The 24,246-nt window shown below is 43.1% G+C and overlaps 1 protein-coding gene and 2 non-coding genes across 3 annotated transcripts; 1 reads left to right on the forward strand and 2 right to left on the reverse strand.

The window, feature by feature from the left end:
* Window positions 1-24,062, forward strand: LOC132996974 (cilia- and flagella-associated protein 47-like). The gene is given in 56 exon segments (XM_061067345.1): window positions 1-159; window positions 321-478; window positions 611-726; window positions 845-983; window positions 1,160-1,244; window positions 1,371-1,511; window positions 1,862-2,031; window positions 2,224-2,327; window positions 2,530-2,753; window positions 2,843-3,029; window positions 3,254-3,440; window positions 3,534-3,741; window positions 3,854-3,950; window positions 4,200-4,416; window positions 4,519-4,763; window positions 4,953-5,083; window positions 5,254-5,376; window positions 5,475-5,606; window positions 5,788-5,865; window positions 6,180-6,351; window positions 6,428-6,507; window positions 7,164-7,362; window positions 7,551-7,636; window positions 7,818-8,034; window positions 8,374-8,599; window positions 9,230-9,354; window positions 9,621-9,738; window positions 10,116-10,216; window positions 10,371-10,490; window positions 10,576-10,801; window positions 10,918-10,989; window positions 11,190-11,327; window positions 11,836-11,917; window positions 12,075-12,170; window positions 12,634-12,820; window positions 13,024-13,121; window positions 13,559-13,675; window positions 14,084-14,218; window positions 14,637-14,749; window positions 15,235-15,385; window positions 15,602-15,690; window positions 15,836-15,922; window positions 16,663-16,727; window positions 16,858-16,994; window positions 17,158-17,245; window positions 17,537-17,793; window positions 17,937-18,072; window positions 18,213-18,340; window positions 18,447-18,512; window positions 18,817-18,960; window positions 20,229-20,440; window positions 20,620-20,908; window positions 21,679-21,835; window positions 22,099-22,117; window positions 22,119-22,246; window positions 23,854-24,062. Coding segments are annotated over 56 exon segments (7,971 nt in total).
* trnad-guc (transfer RNA aspartic acid (anticodon GUC)) lies at window positions 2,092-2,163 on the reverse strand. The gene has a single exon. It is a non-coding gene; the product is annotated as a tRNA-Asp (tRNA).
* On the reverse strand, window positions 19,715-19,785 carry trnag-gcc (transfer RNA glycine (anticodon GCC)). The gene has a single exon. It is a non-coding gene; the product is annotated as a tRNA-Gly (tRNA).
* Window positions 24,063-24,246: the final 184 nt, after the last annotated feature.

Consider the following 24,246-nt stretch of genomic DNA (forward strand, 5'->3'; position numbering starts at 1 on the left):
ATGTTAAATTGGACAGAGTCTGGAGGCCATGTTCGAGTTGAGCCGCCGTTTGTTGACTTCAGCAATGTTTGCGTCGGGGGGGTTTACAAGACAACGGTCACGGCCACAAACATCGGGAAAGGTCGGAAAAAGATCATCATTGAGAAGCCTGCCAGGAGGGTAAGTGTCTGCGTCTGATGTTTCAAACTAGTGTCTATTATTATCTTGTAAAGTTTTCCTTTAATTCACTCCCTGTTCATTGCCTTTGCTAACATTTGCCCTGTGTGAGTTAATCTCATCATGTGTCCCCCTCCTTTTTGAAATCCTTCTTTTTGCAGAAGTTGTTCAAGTTCACAGCAGCGGGTACGACCGTGACTGTGGCTCCTGGTCAGTCTGTCAGTGGCCTGCTGCAGTTCACTCCAAACAAAGAGGAGGTGGTCAGAGACTGCCTTCTGATCCATATAGATGATGCGGAGACCATTGAGGTCCCATTGCTTGCGTAAGCTGTCTAGACATACTGTGTATCACATATGTTTGTAACTAGGGCCAAACATGCAGTCCACGAGACAGTGAATCATATTTCGTTGTCTATTTTCACGTCAACTCAGCTCCACTGTATCCACACCTCTAGGTATCCCAGGACTTGCTCCCTCCATACGGACTCGGTATTAGACTTTGGTTGTCTAGCTGCCAGCAGGCAGATAATCAGCAAACACCATCCTGTAACCAATCAAGGATCAGAACCTGGTAAAAAGCCGTCGTAACGTTTGCCATGAATTGGAACTTAAATATCCACAAATGCTAGAATTGAGATTCGTTTTACACTATGTGTGTTTGTGTTTGTGTGTGTGTGTGTGTATCATAGGTGTGTTCCAAGTGATGTACAGTGCAGACCCTTCAATCACTCTGTCACCCCTGAGTGGAGTCATTGAAGCGCATGCCACCCAGTGGATAAACGTTGAACTACGCACAGACAGACCCGGACAATTTGATGAGAAGGCTCTGTAAGATATTAACTCTAGTTCAACAAAGATCAGTGAACTGTAAAGTACATAAACAGAAAGCACAAAAAAATACCATGACGTTGTTGTTCATAATATTTTCTTTATATATGTATATGTTTGTTCTAATTGGAGTATTACACATCGTGAGTAACAGTTGTTTACTCTCTGTGTCCCAGGATAAAACTCGAAGGTTTCTCTCCTGTAACTCTCACTATCAAGGCTAATGTGGTGGATCAGCGGCTTGAAGTCTGTGACCTGAAGGTAATCCAGTGGAAATATGTGATACTCCATTGATCTTTGATATTAATGATTACCTTATGCCCTCCCCCCCTTCAATTAGAGTTTATGAAAAAGTTCTCTAAAGTATGATGCTTTGCTGCCTCACAGGGGGACTCACTCCCCTGTCTGCGGTTTGGGCCTCAATATTATGGGACGTCCTGCGTGAAGAATGTGTTTCTGAGAAACGATGGCCCCCAGGCCTGTGACTGGATCTGCCTGATTCAGGATACTGCTGCTGGGACTGACGTGGTGAGTGTTAAAGCCAGTGCTGCCACAAATCTGTACAACGTTTGTGGGTTGAAATCAAGTAAAAAACAGGAAAACTATCTATTTAAATATTTTGATGTAAAAATGATCCTTTATAAGTCCAACAATGGGGTAAACATGCAATATAAAGACAAGGTAATAGAATAAAATATAAAATATAATTAAAACATGTAAATAGATTTCATACAGTGTAAAAGGATTGCACATTACATATTGAATTGCACAGACAGAACTGTTTATTGCACAGCTCTTAAGGTCGTGAAAAGCAAAGCATTTGATTTGAGTAGTTTGCAGACATCCTGGGATAAAACAAGTCAGTGACGTCTTTGTAGGGAACCGACCTCCGAAAGAGCACAGACACCTCCCTGTGTGATGGAGAGGAGCAGTGCCTCCCGGCGGCGCAGGATTTCTCTCAAGTCTTGGTGTGTGCACCGTACCAGGGTCGACTGGGACCTTATGGCACAACCACTGTGGCCGTGAGCTTCAGTCCGTTCCGTATCAGGTAAATGGAATTAAACTTCTAATTATCTATCATCTTATGTGGAGAAAAAAAAAAAGGTTTCTCCCCGTCGGGGAATTGAACCCCGGTCTCCCGCGTGACAGGCGGGGATACTGACCACTATACTAACGAGGAGGCGTTGAAAGCTGCAAGGAGTCGTGCGGATTTAAAGTAATCACACTTTGTTTCTGTCAGGCCGACAAGAGTGGAGCAAAATCGCACCGTCAGACGACAGGACTATTGTCTGTTCCTGTTATTTGACTCAGTGGGGAGGAGACATGGCTTCACTCACCACAGTGGTACACACACACACACGCACATATACACATATAAAGCACAGTCCAGCTCAGGACTGCTTTTGTACGCTACTCTTAACATCACAAATATTTTTTATTTGATCATTTCATTTACTATTTAAGTTGTCACACCTATATCTTGATCCTTGTCTTGCTTATTTTATCCTTTTCCCTTTTGTGTCACCTTTCCTTTGTTTCTCTGTAGGTAGTGTGGAGCTGGCAGTGACCGGCTCTGGGATTCCTGTCTCTCTGGTATCCAGTCCTTCTCAAAGGTTTGATTTCCCACCTGCTATGATGGGCCAAAACGTGGCCCTGCTGTGTGTGCTGCAGAACCTCTGCCCTGAACTTCCCGTCAACTTCCACTTCCGCAAGTTATCGCATTTCATCACTGAGCCTTACAAGGGAACCATAGGCCCTGGGCAGAGTCAGGTAGGATAGTGATTCATTGGATTATGTATTTCTAAATGCGAGCAGAGCGATCAATGTGGAAACTTGTTTCTCTCTGTTGATTTCCCCAGGATGTCGTCTTGTCTTTCACTGCGCGGCAGCAGGGGAGCTTCCAGCTGTGTCAGATGCTGGATGTCTTAGGTCATGTTCACCAGAGCAGTGACAACACGGCTGAATTTAAGTATGGGAGCTTCCACACAGTGGCTCTACAGCTGTCTGCTATCTGCTGCAGCGTGACTGGGCACCAACCTCATCCTGGTGAATACTTCAAGTTTGTCTTCAATTATTCAATCGTGTTTTGTGGGACTGTTTCACAAAATAGATTTTAAAAGTTATGCTAAAAAATAGCAGATATAATGTATACAGAAAGGTTGTTTGTTTCTCTGATCAGTAAGTGGGTGTGTTTATTTAGCTGGCTACATCCTGTTTAATTGGTTTATCTTACCACATGTACCTTGATGTTCTGACTGGCCGCTTCGCAGACATCATTCCGGCAGCGACTAAAACAACTTGTTCGCCACCTGGCGTTCAGCCTCGGGATTTGGCTGGCTGTCATGCGGACCCCAAGTATGTTTTCACTGAGCTGGAGCAGAGACTGCGAAATCAGAAGATTTACACAGACGTCGTCATAAAGCTCATGCAAACACGGCTGTCGAGAACAAAGAAGAGGTAGGTGTATCTACTTACTGTAACACTTAATAGCATCCCACTTGAATATGTGGTGAGATGGACCATTGAAATTGGACATTTGTTTTTTTTTAGAGCTGCAAGAAAGCAAGACAAAATGTTACAGGAGGTGGACATCGGGATGGTACCGGCTCAAGGACTTGTTCCCACAAAACTGCATATCAGGGACCTTGAGATCAGTGACATCTCAAACACCAAGCTTAAGAGTAGCTGTGCTTTCCCACTAACCAAATGCAGCTGCCCAGGAAAAAAGACATCCTTCCCCCTGCAGTTCAAAAATATGGTGAGGTCAAAGGAAGCAAACTAATTATAGCTAACAGATAAGTCCACCTTCCACAGGGTAAGATTTATTTGCAAAAGCCAAACCTTTCTTTTTTCGTTTGCATTCACTCTAGGCCTCAGAAGTAATGCATGCAGTTCCCTCTAACAGCCAGGAGGTGGCAGACTGCAGCAGGACTCTGACAGCTCAGGAATTCTACCAAGTTGTCATAGGTTGGAGATTCAATTTAAAGTGCTTGAGTCACTGTCTCTAACAAAAACTTGAGAACAAATTATGTGTATCAGTGTATTTTTGTGTCTTGCTCTTTATCTTTACTTACTGTCTCTGTAAGGAATGTAATCTGCGAATATGAAAACATCAACACTTAGTCGTCATGGTGATTTATTTTACGAAAAGATAAGTGTAGAAGAATTATTTTTTAGTCAAAACCACAGGTTAAAATCTCTCTTTTTTCTCACTAGGTCCATTGTTTTTGGACTTTGGCGAAGTGTGTGTGCAGTCGAGGTGTGTTCAGAAGCTGGAGCTGACCAATCATCTATCAGCTTATGTCTGGGTGGAGCTGGAGATGGACATTGAGGAGCTGCAGGGCTCCTCACCCCTATCCCACGTCCTGCCCCCCTGCTCCCACAGCGCCTTACCTCTGACATTTCAGTGCAACAAGCTGGGACCCTTTTACAGGTTGGAGGAGGAGGCAGCTCAATATACTCTAATTTCATGAATCATAGATTTCTGCTCCAATGCATTATAGGTAGATTATAGATGTATATTTCCTTATTCCAGAACTGTGACCTACGCTGTAAACCAGCAGCACCCTGGTCAGATACTAGTCCAGGCTCAGGTCGTCCCCTTGGCTCTGGAACTGTCCACCAACCTGCTAGTGCTCCGTTCCACCCCCCCCTTACTTGTCCGGTCAGGATATAGAAGTTCAGTTACACTTCGAAACCATCGTAACCATGCTGCAGAATTCACATGGAGACCAGTAGTCAGAGAGAATGGCGTCCTGTTCTCTATTCGACCAGCTACAGGTACAACCAGTTCCACTCTGTGTTACTGTATATTCTTTTCTAAATAAAATGTTCACAAAAACTAAAATATTGGGATGAAGAAAATTCGAAATAAAAAAAAATTGTGTGTAACCCTAACCCTTTTTTATTGAAATGTTTTCCCGTATGTTTTAGAACTGATATGACAATTATATATTTCATCCTCTTTAGGTACAGTGGAGCCATACAGGGAATTGGACTGTGACGTGATGTGGCATCCCTCCTTCTCTTCCCCTGCAGAAGGAGACTTTGACCTGTGTGTCCACGAGGGCAACACACAACGCCTGTACTGTGTTGCCAAGGTCTGTCCTTAGAACTGGAAAGAGAACGTCGTATAAATTAGTCCTATTTACTATTGTAGGTTTTAAATAACACTATAACGAGGTAAACACATTCCAAGCTCTCTTCTAACATGTTTTGTAAAATGAACAATAACATATGGCAGTGATATAAATGAATGCCATTCTCTCAGGTTGAATCCACTAGTGTCCAACTGGCAGAAACACAGGTGATGTTTGGATCAGTGCCTCTCAACATGCCTTCTATCAGAACTGCCATCTTACACAACAGTGGACAGAGCCATGCCTACTATCAGGTGCCCACACACACACACACACACACACCAACACACAAAGGTACTTGTTTATGACATTTGTGAAATAACAAGTATCTCCCTCTGTCTGTATGAGGCAGGTGATAGATGTGTGCCCTCTGCCAGGCCTGGTTGTGGGTCCATTTGAGGGCGTGGTGCCAAGTCGGGGGAAAGCCGAGCTCAAGATCCACTTCAGCCCTGATTCAGTCATCAGGTTTGACACCAGAGTGGAGGTGAGAGAGAGATGCAAAGATGTGAAGACACTTTATCATGCTTCCACACCCAAATATCTCAAGAATCCCACCAGGGAATTTCTCGTTTTTATATTACGACGTTGTTTATTTGAGTGTGTGTGTGTGTGTGTGTGTGTGTAACGAAGAGAGCACCTACCCTAGGCATGTTTATGTATTACAGATTGCTCTGAGGGGCATGAAGTCCATTGAGTTGAGGGTGGGCGGATCAGTGGAGCCTCCAAATCTTGACATTAGCGTGGTGAGTGTCTGTGTGTTGATATATTATTTATACTTTGTCCGTATCAGCAGATGCTAAACTCAGGCAATTTTTCAAGACTACACAAATTAATTTAAAAGAAAAAAGAAAATGATGTGCCTAAGTAAAAGTATTTCAGTCTTATCAGATATTGTCAAAATAATGTATCAAGAGGGAATTCGACCCTTTTGATATTGAGGTTGAGCATGTTTGATGCCGTAGACTTTTTAATACCATGGTGCCACTTTGATTTACCTTTGGATTCCCGATGTTTTTTCCTCATCTAATTATATCTCCCCCTCCCTTCCTCTTTTTAGTCCCTTTTCCAGTTCCATGGCGTCCATGCTGGTTCTCGGCGGGCGATACCTTTCACTGTGACAAACTGCTCATCAGCCGCAGCCCGGGTCACCTTCAACCTGTCAATATATGCAGACTTCTCTTTCCAGCTCCCTCAGCCCTCACACAGTATGCATTTACTCACTCAGTCCGGCATTTCACACAGGATCAGAGTTAACTTGTGTTTACTGAATTTTGCTTGAATGCTTCTGTTCATTTTTACAAGCAGAGAAGGAGCCAGGTGTGAGTGTTGTGGAAGTGCAGGGCTACCAGACGAAGGACTGCTCCCTTATCTTCTCACCCACACAGGTGATGTCTTGATAGAAATCCTCCAGAATAGTTATAATAGATAGATTTAAGATGGAGAAGATCTGTTTAAATGCACAATCTGCTCCTAAAGCCTTCCCCCATGAGAAATTGTCCAATCATACCTTAAAAAACACGAGCCAATGTGAACCAGATGGTTCATTTGAAACTGCAGCCCTTTGGCATGATGTTTAAAAAGCAATGAAGTGATTTGGCTAACTACAGGAGATTGAATCTGTCTGCAACTGTTAGGACCGACGCTACTGATGCTTTGATCACCTCTACCTGAAATCAAGCACCCCAAAAAAGATCTTCTCTTGGGTTTTAAAAAAAACATTTAAAAGCTGTTTGTAGTTTCACGAGATTAAAAATAGTTTATCTGTTATTTCCGCTAACACTCTGTTTTTCAGTGATTCCTTTTTTTATATACTAAACCCGTGACATTCATTGGCTACCCTTGCCCCCCCGAGCAGTGTGGGCAGGGAGAGACAGCTAAATGCGGTTCAGGTGGCATATTGTGATGACAAGTACAAATATGACATTGGATCTCAAACAGGTGGTAATCTAAGAGTAGCAGGTGGTCGAGATGCTGTTGTGAACTTTAAATTCCTTGGTGCATGAGCTGGTGGATAGACACTTATGGAAATGTCTTCCTGCAGGCAGCCAGTTACGACTTCGACCTGCCGGTGATGGTCAACGGAGTGAAGTGGCCCATTGGTCCTCTGTCTCCCTTCCCTGCTCCGTCCTCCGCATCCACCTTCTCCTCTCTGTCAGCTGTCAGCTGGAAGCACATGGTCCAGCCACACAGCCGCTCTGTCATCATGCCGACACAACGGTCCCCGTGCATACAGGCCACAGGTGGGGCTCATTCATGTGGAGTTGGAGTTGAGTGTTTGTTAGTGATACTGTATCGTATTCTGCTGGAATAAAACATAGTCACAGCTCAAATGTGGTGGCATTGTATATGTATAGAAAACATTTCACACATGGCATTAGGTTTGTGCAGTTACATAATGTTTTTGCTTCCCTTTTAAAAATGTTTTTAGTGCTGTGTGCTCCACTGGAAATGTCCCCGTCAAGCTTACAGCTCCACGTGGAGCCTTGGGCGTCACAGTGTGGTGTTCATACTAAGGTACTATCAACTTCTTTTCACCTTCTCTCATTAACCATTAAGTACGGCTGCAATCAACAATTATTTTCTATTATCGATTCATTTCTTGATCAATTATTTTTCCCACAATCTGTTATATTTATAATTCTATAATGATTTTCTTCTTTTTCCGATTGTGTTCCATCTCTCTGCCACGCTCTAGACAGTGGAGCTGAAAGCAGTGAGTGAAGAGAGTGTGATCTGGTGTGGTCTCACCAGTAAGCAGTTGCACTGGTGGTTTGACTGCAGTGCAATCGCAGCACCAACAGGGGACAGAAGGGAGTGTGCGTTATGTACAGTGACTCCATCATCCGGCCGTCTGGGGCCCAGCCAGATCATCTGTGTTGAGGTCAGCATCAGGCCTGAGGCGATCAGAACAGGTGAGAAATGGTTAGACTCACACATCATGATGGATCGCTTCTTCTCCTGCTGCCCTCTCCTGTCTCACACTTGCATAATTGGATCAAAATATAGTTTTTTTTCTCTCACACACATGCTGACCCCTTTACCCACTCACTCGCCAGAGGGAAACCTGGATAATAAACAACATATGTCACAGCTTCATTGAGTGTACCATGATCCTTGTTGAATACCCATTGGTAACACCACCTCAAGACCAGATGCTAATGTGTTAAAGGACTTTTCATGATGGTGGGTTACACATGTATTTAAAGAACTGGAGTTACATTCAGGTAGCATCTTTCTTTCTTTTCTCCTAGCATCTGACAGATTAATCAAACTGTCCCTCCCTCTGTACTTGGGAGATAAGGATGGAGAGAGAATGGAAGAAGAGAGGGAACGTCAGCCCTACCGAGAGCTGGCCATCACTATTACTGTCCAGCGTCCCAGTATCACCTTCCACCCCCCTCAAATCCTGCTTTGCCCAGCGCCCCTGGAAAGCAACGCAACGGCCAAACTCACCCTAGTGGCTGTTGGATATCCAAGGTTAGTTCACACACACAGTCGTCTCCTAAGATCTGATCCACTTACAGTTTCATTAATTCCTAAGTTTTTAAATTTGGATCGTGACACATAGAGAACAATCACAGATGTAGTTGTCAGCTCTTTGGGGAAGCTGACAAGAATTATAGATTTATATTGTCTTTACATTCTCCGAGCGTGTGGCAGTTTACCAGCTGTGACAAGCCATTGGAGCTACGATTAATGAATGCAGAGGGGGAAAAGAGACACTGATTATCTCACTACATTATTCATTTCAGTGGGATTTTTATCAATCAGGCCAGGACTCATTAACTGGCAGGTCTCTACTCATGTTGGATTTTGCTTCCATTATAAGCCAACAAGCTAATCCCCATTCCTATGCGGCTCCATTGTTGTTCGGCTTTCAGAGTGGACAGAAATCTGGCAGTAGTTTTTACAGTTCTGACCCAGATCCCGATGACTGAAATGAGAACGCTTCATGCATAAAGATCCTTCTTCTGAAGAAGAAAACATATCTAGGGTTCTGTTTACACACTCAAGAAAAGAACCAACAAGCTGTATGCAAAAAGGTACAAACACAGTTAAATCTACTTTTTTGTTGATATATCCATCTCTTTCTTTCTATGTTTGAAGTGGGACCAGGATATCAGCTGAAGTGGATGAGATGGAACTGGAGAATGGGACAAAGATGCAGCATGTCAACGTCATGTTTCCTGAGGGTAACTGCCTCCTTGTCCAAAAACCGGACCAGGTAAAGGGTCCTTTGAGTGGAAAAATGTATTTACTGCTTAAGGGTTTGAATTTCACTTAAGAAGTTGTTTCCTCTAGTTTCCATATATTGTTACAATTGTGCATTTCCAAGGCAATAGTCTGAGGATTGTGCTATAAGATCCGTTTCTGTAGCAGTGTGAGTGAAACCCGATCTGTCACTGAATCCACCCTGTGATCAAAACTGTAAAAAGTAGATATGTGTGACAGATATTCACCCACTTTTCTATTTTCTCTGTATAGAGCCATCCAATAGGTTTTGGAATGCAGGAATCCAATGTGACCTGTCTGATTTGCAGTGTGTCCTGCTCTTCTGCCGTTCCTCTTTCCCTCGGCACAAATATCACATTCACGGAACAGCACTTCAACAACAGGTAGCTATTTAAGAACACAGCTCCTCACATCTTTTTCTCTTGTCGCTTTGTGCCACTCTCTGTCTGTCAGGGCTTGAGCTAATGAGTACATGGGGAGGGCTTCTGGTTTTTCATTCCATCAGAGTTTGGCTCTGACCATTTAGTTCCAAAACACATTAGTTTCTCGATGTCTAACACAGCCATTATCTGGGTTTGGTCCTGAAAATGTCAAGTGAGATGAATGATAACGATTTGGGGCCTCACTAGAAAACCTTTAGTCCTGTCCTTGTCATGTCCCTTTACATCATGCCTTAGATAGGGCATGATATAAATACTTAAAATTACAAATGAATAGTACCAACTCCTTTTTGCCCTTAACTCTGCCTCTCTCCCAACAGGTTTAAGGTTAAGTTGAGCGCAATCGCTGACAACTGTGTCTTGACCGTCTGGCCCTACATGGCCCTGCACCGCTCGGAGCAACAGATAGTTGTCAAGACTGGTAACTGTATAATCTCCACAGACACACATACCTGCACCATGCACGTACAGTGGTTAGAAAACAAACTGAAGAAGTAGAAAGTATCACCCAAACAGCTTCAAAATAAATCAGTGAACATGTTGTCATAATTTATTATTGTGTGACTGTCATGTAGGAGCCAAAGCTGAGGAGGCGATTCTTCAGCGCTATCAAACACCAAGTCCTGTGTTTGGCCTAGCGTCATCCTCCTCCACATTTGACCACAACAGCTCAACTAACAAGAGCTCAGGATTAGGTACAAAAAGAAATGCACCACATTTTTGTATATTTATAATTGTTTGAATGCATCTCTCAACAGTGTGTGTCTCTGTCCTCATCAGACTATCTTCCAGGCAGTGACAGTGTGAGTGGTCGGAGCAGCAGGGATGAAGAAGTAGCTCCAAAGAGACAGACCCTGGACAATCCCGGCGTCCCACAATTCCCTAATGCCAACACAGACGAAGGGCTGTACCACCAGAATGTGTTAGTGGCTGTGGAGAGGTGGTTTAGTCTCTTCGGCTGGCCCAACGGAACACATCCTATCTCTGTACCACACTCTCTCAGAAGGTATACTCTAGATTTGCTCAGGGGCCACATTTGAATTACTGACTAGTTCTCCACCTGTCTGTTTCCTTTCTGTTTGTCTGTCCCATTAATCCGTCTTTGCTCCTATCGCCCTACAGAGTTGTGGCACAAAGTCAAACCAAATCTTCCAGTGGACGGACTTACCGCGTCAGCCAAAACAAAGACAGCAGGTGAGCATGTGTAGGCCGAATTATTAGTACATGCTCTTTAAGCAGATATATAAAAAATGTTTTCGTAGTTCGGTGCATTGAGCTGTTTCAAATTACTAACAATTATATTACATGTATGAGGCTGACATAGTTAATGTTCCCTCAGTAACTTTGCTCAAATTCAAGACAGGGTCATAACTTTGTTGTTTTGTTGCATCTAGGTCTGTGATGGACATGTTTCATCACCTGAATGGCAAAAAGATTCCTGGAATTCATCACTCGGAGACATTTTCTACAGATAAAGACCAGCGGACCATTCAGCTGTTAAAACACCTTGAAGCTTTGCTTGCTTTTCTCAGGTAGGCTTTACACACACACATACACTGCTACAATGTGTTTGAATACGTGCCTGAGTCATGTCCATGCAAAAGTCATGGTCGAATAAGACCTAGTGATATTTCTGTCTAACAACAAGTCTAAACTGAATGCTGTCGGCAGAACAAGGTCAAACCTTCGGAGAATAATGTGAAAATGATACAACATAATAAACTCAAATGCAAGTGTTGTCAATGATAACTTTGAGGAATGACTTCAAACTGTCCTGCAGGGCTCTTGCTTACTCATGTGTGGGTCACGCTTCCATTTTGATTAGTAAATGTGTTGCATGTTGCATATTGAGTGAAAGAGACCATTGAATTCAAATATCCCAAAGGTTTTTTTACAAGTTTAATTAAGTTGTAAGGAATAATAATGTCACAGACACGTTATGAAGAACACAGCAGGATAATGTTCCATGTCAGGAAAGGACTTAGTGACATGTTTGACATTACTTCACTTTTCTTCTGTTTGTTGTTACTGTGTGTTCAGGATGCAGGGGGCATCTCTCTGGCACATCAGACCAGAGTATTTGCTCGACATGGAGGATTTTAAACACTGGTGCTCCCAGCAGGTATAAATACACACAACATTTCAGTCACAGATACAGACAAACTAAATTACATTGCTTTTAAATCCGTATTTTTGAGACTCTCACTTGTGGTGTCTTGCTTTCCTTCACAAACAAAGCATATTTACAGCTTCTTTTGTCATATGTGTGTGTTACTCAGTCAAATGAGGAAGAGTGTGGTCTGGACTTCAGGAGTGTAGACTATGAGTCTCTGAGCAAACGATCCTGGATGGATGTGCTGCTGCAGATATACAAGGTGAAATCTTTTATCTGGCTCTCTCTATTTTTCACTGCCAGCTTTTTTGTATTGTATTTATATATACTTGGAAATGACTTGACATTGTTGTGTACATTTTGATTTCTGTAATTGTTCCTTTGCTGTTTTAAATTTTTTTTCTCGCCAATGCAATTAATACAATAGAGCAGCAGTTTCTCTCTTCAAATGTTTCTACGGGTTTTTATTTCCATTTCCTCTTTATTTATGTCTTTCTCTACCTTCTTAGTTGCTGTCAGAAATAATGAATACTTATTAATGGGCAAATAAAGGTTGAATCAACAATTGAATAAAAAAAAGTCGTTGACTTGAAATGTTTTAACTCTAACAATTTAATGGAAGCCTGAGGACATTTTGCTGCTCACGAATGTGTCTGTGCTTGTGAATATAAAGTGACTCTGTCTTGTTTAATACCACTATTTAATATTCCTCTGCACACACCCAGGTATTTGTCTTGTGTCGTGTGGCGGAGAGTGGTCTGAACACAATTCTCAACCAGGAAGACTCAGATGGGATCCAAACTGCCAACTCACAGCCAGTGAGCAGTAATGTCTATTCCGCCTGCGAGCTCCAGTTGCTCTCATGGCTCAACAAGCACTTCCAGAACATGAGGAAAACTGTCTGGGGTACAGGTAAGAAACAATATGTTCACGCACATACAAATACACAAATACCACTTAATCAGAGCCAAACAGAATTAATCCCCACATGTGGCTGTAGAGGGCGCTGTTGCTTTAAAGTGTTTCTTCATCACACTGTAAAGCTTGAGGTTAGAATTTATTTTCAGGACTTGTTGATGCTGACGGTGGTTTGCATTGTTGTTAATGTTTGGCAGGTGGCGTCCCTTCAGCACGCTGGATAGTGAATTTTGACCTGGACCTGAAAGATGGACTGGTGCTCGCTGCTCTGCTTGCTGCTTACTGTCCTTATCTGGTCAGTGTGTGTGTGTGTATGTGTGTACGAAGACCATTTTGTGTGTCTGTGAGTCAGAGAGGGATAGTGGTTAATGCCTGTTAAGTGGCACTGTGATTAGGGAAGCTTCTTATCATGCAAATCACCAGACTGTGTGCATGTGTGTGTGTATAAATGTGTGTGGGGGAGTGAAGCCGCCTCTGAATATTTAGTAGTGTAATTAGCCAGTAGATGTGTTTTGCTCAAGTGTTTGACAATTAAGATTTCAACAAAATTCCAAAATTATCTTTGAACTCTGATAAGCCAAGTCAATTTCGCAATCTAGTCACACGGTACTCCTGAGCCGCCTGTGACAGGCAACAGAGTGAGAGAGAAACTAGAGTGCTCATCCAATTGAAAGACAAATCACGGATGAGCCTTGTTAATATTTCTTATTTACCAATTATATTTCTAATTAGATCTTCAGCCACTTCCAGAGGATGTACACCACCCCGAGCAGCCTGGAGCAGATCCTCCACAACAACATCATACTGGTCCAGTCCTTAACTGTGCTTTCTCTCAACATAGATATACAGGTAAAAACCAGAGGAATGTGAGGTTACCCTATAGGAAGTGTAGCAACCACCACTTTGAGTAGACAGTATTTAACATGCTGCATAAGTCACATTTAGAAATCACATCATAATTGTGTATGTACAGATAGTGCACATGCATTTTAAACACAGATTTACACGATGTAATTGCACTAAATCCTTTAATGTATTCAGTTCTCATTAATTATCAATTAATATAATAATTATATTGGCAGAGACATTTAGCAATTACTGCGTCAATTACCATCATTATTGAAACCATCAAGAATATATCATGAATATATCCTCATGATAATGGAAACATTATGCAGCACTTCCTGTTGTGACAGTCCCTGTATGTGTGTGTGTGTGTGTGTGTGTGTGTGTGTGTGTGTGTGTGTGTGCATTCAGCCCACAGACTTGTCAGATCCGAATCCAGTGCAGATGTTAATGCTGTGCGTTCACCTGTATGAGAGGCTGCCTCAGTACCTGCCACTGAACACTATCACTCTCTCAGGAAGCCTGCACAGCACCTTCAGCAAGCAGGTAACACACACACACACACACACACACACACACACACACACACACACACACACACACACACACAATTAATATTTGATCTTAGACACATGCCTTAAATAAAATAAACGAGCACTGTCAACATTGAAGATAGACTTGCACATGCAAACACTTCAAATGGGATCACACATGCAGGCACACAATGATTGGATTAGAGTCACACGTTAACAGGATTATGGACTCATCCACACAGGATTACAAACACAGACAAATAAACCTCTAGTTAATGATCCATGTTGTCAGCCACATTACACACGAGCAAAGATAGATCAGTTAGTTTACTCACATTCCATTGTAGTAGTGTTTTCTGACAGCAGGGTTTGTATACACCTGTGTCTGGGTTGTCTGTATAATACTGTTTCTGTCTCTGTCCGTCCTGCAGGTTCGACTGAAATGCCCGTCCTCTAAGCCTGCCAGATACCAGGCCCTCATTTTAGGAGAGGATGCCCATCTCTTCTCCCTGCCAGATGGATCTACTGTCAGCATTCTTCCAAAGTATGTCACATTATACCATATTATAACATTCTGTCCTATACCGTACCTGACACACCGTACCACACCATACAATACCACACCACACCTCAAGTCACCTACAGTCTTCTGTATTTAAATCCAGGTTAAAGCATAATACGTGTAATGCATAAAATGGAAATTATGAAACTCTTGCATTCCTTTGTAGTCTGCACCAATAACAGATACTTGACTAAAACCTATATTGTTAGGGAAGAAGTGCTGACTTTGCATCTCCCTCCTCAACTTCTTCTTAGAGTTCAAAATATATATTTGTGTTTCTGCCTTGAGACTGTAGTGTAGCTCATTGAAATCTCCTCAAGTGAGGCCTCGATATGAAATAAGCCTATGTCCCATTTTGGAACCCAAGTTTTACCACTAAAACACTGTTTTTTAGGACAGTTAAAGTTGATTTTCGTAACTCTCATTTGCTAAATAAGCAGAGACAATGTCGTTGTCGTTTTTCACAGGACGAGCGCAGAACTGACAGTCCAGTATCGCTGCTCCTTCCTGCAGCCCACGGAGGCCGTCCTGCTGCTCATCTCCACCTCCACTTTCGGTCTGAGGGCCACCACTCTCGCCTTCAATCTAAAAAGCCATGTCCGTCACATCACAGCCACAGTGAGTACACTCAACCAAAGGGCTGGACTGACTGTCTTCCTATTGTTGAATAGTAATGATGTGTGGATATCTTGCTAACAGCTTCTCTGTCTGAATATGTCACTCACTAGCATATCTTTGTCTGTCAGATATCATTCTTTAAACCAGAGGACGTATTCTTCAGACATAGAGATATAATTCAATGACAAATTGTCTGCTTCTGTCTCCTGCCCTTAGAAAACGGTCAGGTGTGTGTCACCATGCTATGAGCCCAGAGTGGTCCAACTGCTGATAACCAATCCTTTCAATAAGGACGCTAAGTTCAGGTAGGTGTCACAAGTAGATCAGTAGATCCAGCTTACACCTAACTGCCTTGGATTTGTTTATCCAGGGTTGACATTATATACATTGGATCTGTCAAATATGTTTGCCACCGCCCCTGTACAATGATGCATGCAATATGTGTGTTAGGGTGGTGCTGGTGGAGTCTAAGTTCAACCCCCTGGAGCCTGAAAAGGAAAAAGAAAGCTTCATTCAACAGGCCTCCTCCACAGCCCAGTATGAAAAGCACACACACACACACACACACACACACACACACACACACACACACACACACACACACACACACACACAAACACACACTTGAACTTGACTTGAACATCTTAGATTGCAATACAGATTGGAAATCTATGGGTGGTATATATGTATGTATAATACATAGTTAGGTTTAAAAACAGCTGATCAGAGTTTTTATCATTTATTCCAAACAATTGAGTCAGCTGCAGATGACTCTAATGCTCTAGAGGGTGTTTGTGGTATCAGGAAGTGTATGTTTGATTTAAGTGAGATGAATTACAGTCTTTGTGTCCATGCTTATGAGGGACATGTCACGCAGTGCAGTGGTGTGGCTCACTGATGCCTTTTTAATAGTTTTTTAACAATGCAGCTCTACAGCACAGATGAGGATACATCAGCCGTTTAAGAAACACACAACACTTGTTTGTAGAATCAATTCCTTGTTGGTTTCCTTCTCTTCCTCTGATTTGTTGACAGTGATTAAAATGTAAGCCACACAGATAAAAACATCTTGCAGAACTACTTTTACTTTTTACTCCTGGCTTGTCCTTTAGATCAGCTCGTTGTTATGCTTCTCTCATCATGAGTCCTCTTCAAACCAGGACATTGCATCTCCTCTTTCTAATCAGGAGTTGACGATTGAGGATTTGAATTAGGTCATCTGTGTATGACGTATACAATGGGTTTTTATTTTTCTTTCCTCCTGCTCTCACCTTCAGGATCGAGCAGACAGCTCCAGACATGAGCGGTGGGGAGGATGTGGAAGAGCACCCCTCAGCTTTCAGTGAGTACCAACACCAAGACGCACACATGCTCTGTACCCTGTGCAACCCAAATTAATGTCTATATTTGTGATTGAATTTTTTTTTTGTTCCATGCCTGATTTGTCGTTATATATTTGCGTGTAGACCCAGATGGTGGAAGCAGTGACTTCCTGAGTGCAGTGGGGAGCGTTTCTCTGAAGTCAGGCCAAACACACACTCTGGACATCCACTACCTGCCCCTCTTACCAGGCACCAAGTACGGCTCTGTGCTGCTAGTCTGCCCGCGGGTCAGTGTGTCCGTCTGTCATTGTCAGGTTCTTCTTTCAATTGACACTGAATACCAGTGAATTGGCATGGTTTGGCCAATTGGGGACAAAACCATGTCATGTTGGCCATCATTATTCACAACCATTTGCATGTGTGTGTGTGTGTGTGTGTATGTGTCTCTAGATAGGCGACATGGTCTATATTGTGAAGGCCACAGCAGAATTGCCTCTTCCTTCCCCGCTCACTGCCAGGCCATCTTCAAACATAGTCTTCACCACCAGCCACTCTGGTAGGAGCCTCTCACACAAACCATTGTCTATTAACCGTATAGCGTTATAAAATCCTCTCAACATTACATCAACATTAATATTTCAATCATTCAAACATTAAAGAATTTAATATAACTGTCTCCGGTCCTGTTCCAAAGTTAAAAAAGTTAAAATCTTGTAACATCCTTTGAATAGATTGTCCTCAGGGGACATGGGGTCTTCTGTTACTTTTAAATCTTGGCAACATATGAGCAAATGTGATAATGAATCAGAACACTGAGGTTTTTCTCCACCAATATCTGTGTGTGTATCAGTGCTAAGCCTACGCTGCAAAGTGGAGCAGGTGTGCGAGGAGATGGTGCGTGTGCCGCTGATCAATGTGCCCTGGGAGCGAGCTCTGGCCATCTGGGGTCAGCAGAGCATGAGTGCAGAGGAGCAGAGGAGGCGGATGCTGACACACACGTTGTACAGTAGCACTGTGAGGGCATCTACAGCCATACGCAAGCTCTCCAATCAACAGCTACACACACAGACGCTCTTTGGAAAGCAGGTGAGCGGATATACAGCTGTTTGATTGGTTGCTGGAAGGTAGACTGGGTGATTTTCACGTCACTATTGTGAAATGTTTTCTTTGTTGTCTCCATTCATTGTGTTGTATACCTCCTCTCTTCTCTTGTGTTCTGTCAGGCCCAGCAGTTGAGTGGTACTGACCAATGTAAAGCGGTTACATATAGTGTTGAGGTTTCTTTGCCACGGTACTTCACTTTACCCAGTACTGTTCAAATACCTATAAAGGAAGACACCAATGTACCATGGGAGGATCCTGCAGGTACGTACACACACCAGACATTTTCTGGAACTCTTCCTCCCAGCTCCTAGTCCATGTCTGAAAATCGAAGTAAACTCTCCTGCTATGATTGTCCACTGTTTCCCCTTCCCTGAATATCGCCTCCTCCCTGTATTCAACAGATTGTGGCTATGTGGACATTCCATTACGGTTCCAGGCCGACCGTGTGGGAAAATTCACATGTCAGGTGGTCCTGAAGACTTCTCGTGATATCAGGGTCTACATGCTGGAGGCACTGGTTACCTCAAAGGTCTAAACCACACCAGATGAATAAACCTGTCAATGAATGCTGGATTGCTTCTTGCTGCCTGGGTTTATGGTCAATGTCACTAAAAATATCTAATTTGTGACCACAGGGAGAATCCAATCACCTGGACTTCAGTTCGCCTGCTCACTGTTCAGTCACACAAGACATACCAGTGGTGAGGAGAAATGAGTATTAATCAGTCTGTGTGTGTGGGACCTATTAAGAGGTCACCTAAAAGCATTTAATTAATAATGAATGCTTTTATATATTACTTCCAAAAAGAGAAGAGCGTGGTTGAATATACGCACATCAACCAGAAAGCATGGTTTCAATATGTGTCTGACTTGACTGAAACTAACAGAAACATTTTAGTTTGGAGACAAATGTTTATGTTATAATGTTGTGAGTGCAGTTTTTGTAAGTGACCTGATGTTGAAGGGTGAAGTCAGAATATCAGGCCTGTGTGTGTTTACCCACAGCACAATGAGACCCAGCAGGACTGGAACATGCAAGCTGAGGTGTGCGGTGAAGGATTCTGTGGTCCAAAGGTTTTGAATGTACCAGCTGGGACAACAGTCTGCTACCCCCTCTCCTTTCACCCCTCTGCACAAAGTGTCTTCATGGTAATACTCTTTTTTAATTGTGTCTGTCCTTTTGTCCTTTGTCACCTTCTCGATATTAACCTTTCTAGTTTGACAAACACTGTAATAAATGCCAGGAAATCTTTACAGAATTGAGGCCTGCTGCACATTAGGGGATCATGCAAGTTACTCTGATTTCCCAAGTCTCTGGAATCTCAGAAATCCTTTGCAAATGACTGGATCGTCTATTGTGCGATTTCTCACGATTAAAACATTGAAAATAATTTGGAAACCCTCTAGTGTGCAGCAGGCACGAGTGTGTGTTCAGGATAATGCAACATCAGCAGCAATTTGGGTAAAGTAGCATTGAAAATCCCCTGCCAACAACACTCATTGTCCAAGCCCTTATATTTGGCCTTTCCTTTAATTAGTCTTCATTCCATCCTCCCTTGGAACGTTCAAGTACAACCATTTATCTCAATGCCTCAAACAGCAGCAGACTGTCTGGCATGTGCAGCTATTAAAGTGATATCTGGTTATTTAAGCATCATCTTCCAGTGATTTTCCAAACAGACATTTCCTAATTTCTCTCAATTTGTATGTATTTATTTCTTTACTTTCTACCCCAAACCTCATTAGTAGAATATGGAAATAAAACAGAGCCACAAGTAGAAATACAGTCATGAATACAAGGCAAAGGCAAAGAAAAAGCTTTTAACAGAAAAGAGTTACATAGAGAATGAGTGAGTGTGCGTTTTCCTCTGAGTCAAGTAACGAAACGGGAAAAAAAGTGTCTTGCATTGGCCGGGAATCGAACCCGGGCCTCCCGCGTGGCAGGCGAGAATTCTACCACTGAACCACCAATGCATTTGATGACGCACAAAGGGAGGCGGAAGCTTTTAAACAGGCAGCCTATCGTCTGAAACTTTCCCGAAACGGTCCTAAACCGTTTCCCAGTCATTCTCTCTCTATGGTAGAGCGACACCACTATGGATGTAATGCGCCGCCCGGCCACTGACCACGTTAGCGCTGTCACCTCCACCGCTTCAACCCTCTCTTGCTCACAACTTCCATTTGAACACTTGAGTGACGCGAGAAGAAGAAACAACAGGAAACACAGGTGAGACAAACAGGAAATACACCGACTGGGCCGTCCTCGCAGGTCAGTACCATGGACAGGGACAGTTAAATTCAGCACCAGGGACAGTGGACAGACAGGTTCCTATTGAATCCAAAGGAGGCGGGGCTTAGAAAGAGACAAGCTGCACTGTGTGTGTTTGACAGCTTGTGTCTTCTCCTTTCCCCTGCAGGGCAAGCTGTCCTTACAGAATGACTGTGGTGGAGCTGAGCATGTGTTTACCCTCAGAGGAGTGGGAGAGCGCCCCCTGCCTGTGGACCAGGTGGTATCATATTGCCCTGCTGGAAAGAACTCATAAGCTCAGCTGGATGTCCTCAGCGACAGCCAGGACGAGCTCAGTCTCAAGGTAGAAGGACGTGATGTGAATGAGCCACACTGTTACTGAGGAGGTTTATTCTGGTGGACTCTCCCACTCAGGAGGGAAAAGCAACAAGTCAACGTGATGTTTGTGCTCTCGTTGAAATCAAATAAATTTAAGTTTTCAAAACAAATCTCCAAACAGTTTCTACTTTCATCTACTTAAATGTGACGATTTGCTGTTTTTATTTAAATTTCTTTGATAGCAATCTGAATAATGTGGTGGAATACAATATGCCATTTAAAGACATTCCTGTAGTGGACACTCCAGACCTGGCCTCAGTCAGTATGCTTACCCAGTCAGTGCAGGTTCTGATCCCGACCCGTCAGAAATACACAGACTCCACACCGGCACCGACAGTCTTTTTGAGATCCAGTGCTGGAGAAGAAGGCCTCCAGATGAGGCCACTGGCAGAACTCCTTTACTGGACAACCATGGCGCCTCCAGGCCAGACCACCTGGACTCCACCTGAGGTCCCCAGCCACCAAACCACGGTCTGGGTTCCAGTGGAATGGGTCCATGGGTATGGTTTATACTCCTATCATTCAAAATAACTGACATTACACAGTCGAAATGATCTTTCAGAAGTTAATGGCGGAGGACCAGAGGCACTAGGTGACTGATGGAGGATGCAGGAGATGTAGATGGACCAGATTTTTACTCCAAAGGCGAGTTTATCTAAAAGTGGCCCCAGAAAATAACAACCTGCTGTTTGTACACATACTCACTATCACCTTTTAACCATTTAATAATTGTTGTAGTTCGGTGGATGTTTAATTTAATTTGCTGGAGATTTCAGCCTTTAGATGATCTATTCCGTTCACTTAGTCACTCGCATGGAAAGCTGTGCGTTGCTTGGTAGAGATAATTAGGTTTTCTGTCTCTTTCAGCATGTGTGTGTTTATCCGTCTCTTCTGTCCCCATGGCAATTTATTAATGCACAGGAGACCGAAGAGCAGAGTGATACAAACCATTAACACCTGGATAGAGATAAGAACTTATATGGAAACTGTCATCATGATTATTGTCTACAGTACATTTGTAGAATATTTTCTAAAATGGCATGAATGTAAAGTAAGATTCATGGTTCAGAGTGAACCTGAAAGCTCACCACAGTTTTTTTCCTCCCAAGTTTTATCTATTGTTTACACCCTGTCTTTGTCCCCCCCTCCTCTGTATTCCCATCATGCTTTCTCATTTCTTACTTCATTGCTTTCCCTCTGGCCACCTCTGTGTGTGTTAATCTGTCTCTGTCCTTCTTTAGTCTGCAAAATTGTGTGTGTTGTTGAGTGGGCGTGGCCTTAATCCGGAGAGCGAGGAGCCTCTTGGCATCTCCTCCACGATTCGCTCCCATGCCTCCGTCACTGGTCCCTTCAAACACCCCACTGAGTTCCCAGCCTCACTCAGCATCACACTCACAGGTCACAATCACTTTAGCCTTTCTCAGACACGTTGTTCTTGTTGCACATATGTTACATGACACTTTGTGTACTTGATGCATCTTCATGTTTTTGATGAGGACCCAATTGATGCCCCTGTAACTCTTAATTAGTTCATTTGAAATAAGCATCAGAGCTGTTTGTGTCCCCATTAGAATTGTTGTTGATCCAATTTGGCTGCTGGATGTCAAACGTACAAATATATTTTGATGTGACTGTGTGTTTGTTGTCCATCTTGGCGGCAGGTATACAACTCACTGAGGGGCCGGTTTGATGTGCCTGTAGTGTTTGTGCCCATGTCTGCGGAGGTACAACACGCCTGGCTCTGCAGCACCATGAGGCCTCTCAGCAGCTCAGGCAATAACACTAACTTCAGCACAGACGACACAAGGTGTGTACACATGCGTCTCACTGTCAGCAGAAAAGGATTTATGTACTGTTGGTCTGTGCCTCGGCTCTGACAAGTCTCTAGATATTCAGTGATGCACATTGGCTTCTGTTATTCCTACATCCAGGCGGGTTTCTATGTAGCATGTCACCAAAGAAAAGGAAGAACAGCCTGTTCCGCTCATGGTAGAGAGGTGTATAGAGTCAAAGATATTCTGACTGTACATGTGGTCTGCACAGTATGACAACAGTATAAATAGACCTAGAACATGGTCACATATTGTGTCCTGAGTGGAAGCAGCGTTCATATGTCACAGTGCTACACACTGACAAACACACTCACACTGGCCTTCGCAGCTTGGAGGAAGCTCCTGCTGGCACAGGCAGCTTAATCCATTATCATCATTACTGGATTTTTAAACCCCATTGGCTTAGTTTTGACACAATCTTGAGATTCGATGTGCCAGAAGCAAAACTGCCTTATGAAATACTTACCTTTAAATCTCAGTGTTGTTCTCACATGTACTCCCACACACCTCAACAAAGAATTCAATACCTATTACTAAACGTACCGATCACAGAATCAAAGCAGGCTTCTCCATATTTGACATCATATCCCCCTGATTCGCTGAGTTGCAACACAACAAGGTGTGTACACATGCGTCTCACTGTCAGCAGAAAAGGATTTATGTACTGTTGGTCTGTGCTCTGACAAGTCTCTAGATATTCAGTGAAGCACATTGGCTTCTGTTATTCCTACATCCAGGCGGGTTTCTATGTAGCCTGTCACCAAAGAAAAGGAAGAACAGCCTTTTCCGCTCATGGTAGAGAGGTGTATAGAGTCAAAGATATTCTGACTGTACATGTGGTCTGCACAGTATGACAACAGTATAAATAGACCTAGAACATGGTCACATATTGTGTCCTGAGTGGAAGCAGCGTTCATATGTCACAGTGCTACACACTGACAAACACACTCACACTGGCCTTCGCAACTTGGAGGAAGCTCCTGCTGGCACAGGCAGCTTAATCCATTTGATAAAAAATTACTGGATTTTTAAACCCCATTGGCTTAGTTTTGACACAATCTTGAGATTCGATGTGCCAGAAGCAAAACTGCCTTATGAAATACTTCCCTTTAAACCTCAGTGTTGTTCTCACATGTACTCCCACACACCTCAACAAAGAATTCAATACCTATTACTAAACGTACCGATCACAGAATCAAAGCAGGCTTCTCCATATTTGACATCATATCCCCCTGGTTCGCTGAGTTGCAACACAACTGCCAGTTACTTCAAACGAGAAATGAGGCCAAAGCACTTTCAAATAAAGAATTCTTCATTTTAATCGCTATAAATATTTGATCAAAATGTGAATAACAGACAAAAACGCTGTTGGATATTCAACCCATTTTATTCTCAGCTAAAATATTCAATGGGCCAAAGCTTGGTAAGAAGGAAAGCCAAATAAATGTGCTTGCTAGTTTTGCTTTCCTTGCACATTCTTTTTCTACAAGGAATGTGCTTGACATGTTTTCTAATCTGGTTCTGCTTCTTTGCTTATCCTGGATACAGACGTGTAACAGGAAGTGCAAACCTCTAATGTTTCAGGTCTGAGCAGGAACTTGTCAACCATCTGCTGGATTTGTCCTCTCTGTGGGATTCCCATGGAAGTGCCTGTTGAGAGCTCGCCACTTGGCGTGGTCTGGTGTGAGGCGGGCTGCCAGCTGGAGAGGAAGCTGGATCCACTGCTTGCTGCATGTGTGCCGGGGAATCACGAGGGGAAGGTGGGGGCCAGTTTGTGTCCAAGTGAAAACTGAGATTCTTTAAACTCTGTTATATTGATCCAACAATACAAGTTTGCTGGATTGGGGGTCAGAATTCTTTAATACGTGTAACAAGTAGTAACTTTCATCCAGTTCCTACATTGATTTGAGATGAAATGATTGAGGAGCTGTGTGATTAGGTTCAGCAGGTGATTGACTGGTGAGCACATGGCGCAGC

Source organism: Limanda limanda, chromosome 23 (assembly GCF_963576545.1).
Source record: "Limanda limanda chromosome 23, fLimLim1.1, whole genome shotgun sequence".
In the NCBI taxonomy this organism is placed as follows: Eukaryota; Metazoa; Chordata; class Actinopteri; order Pleuronectiformes; family Pleuronectidae; genus Limanda; species Limanda limanda.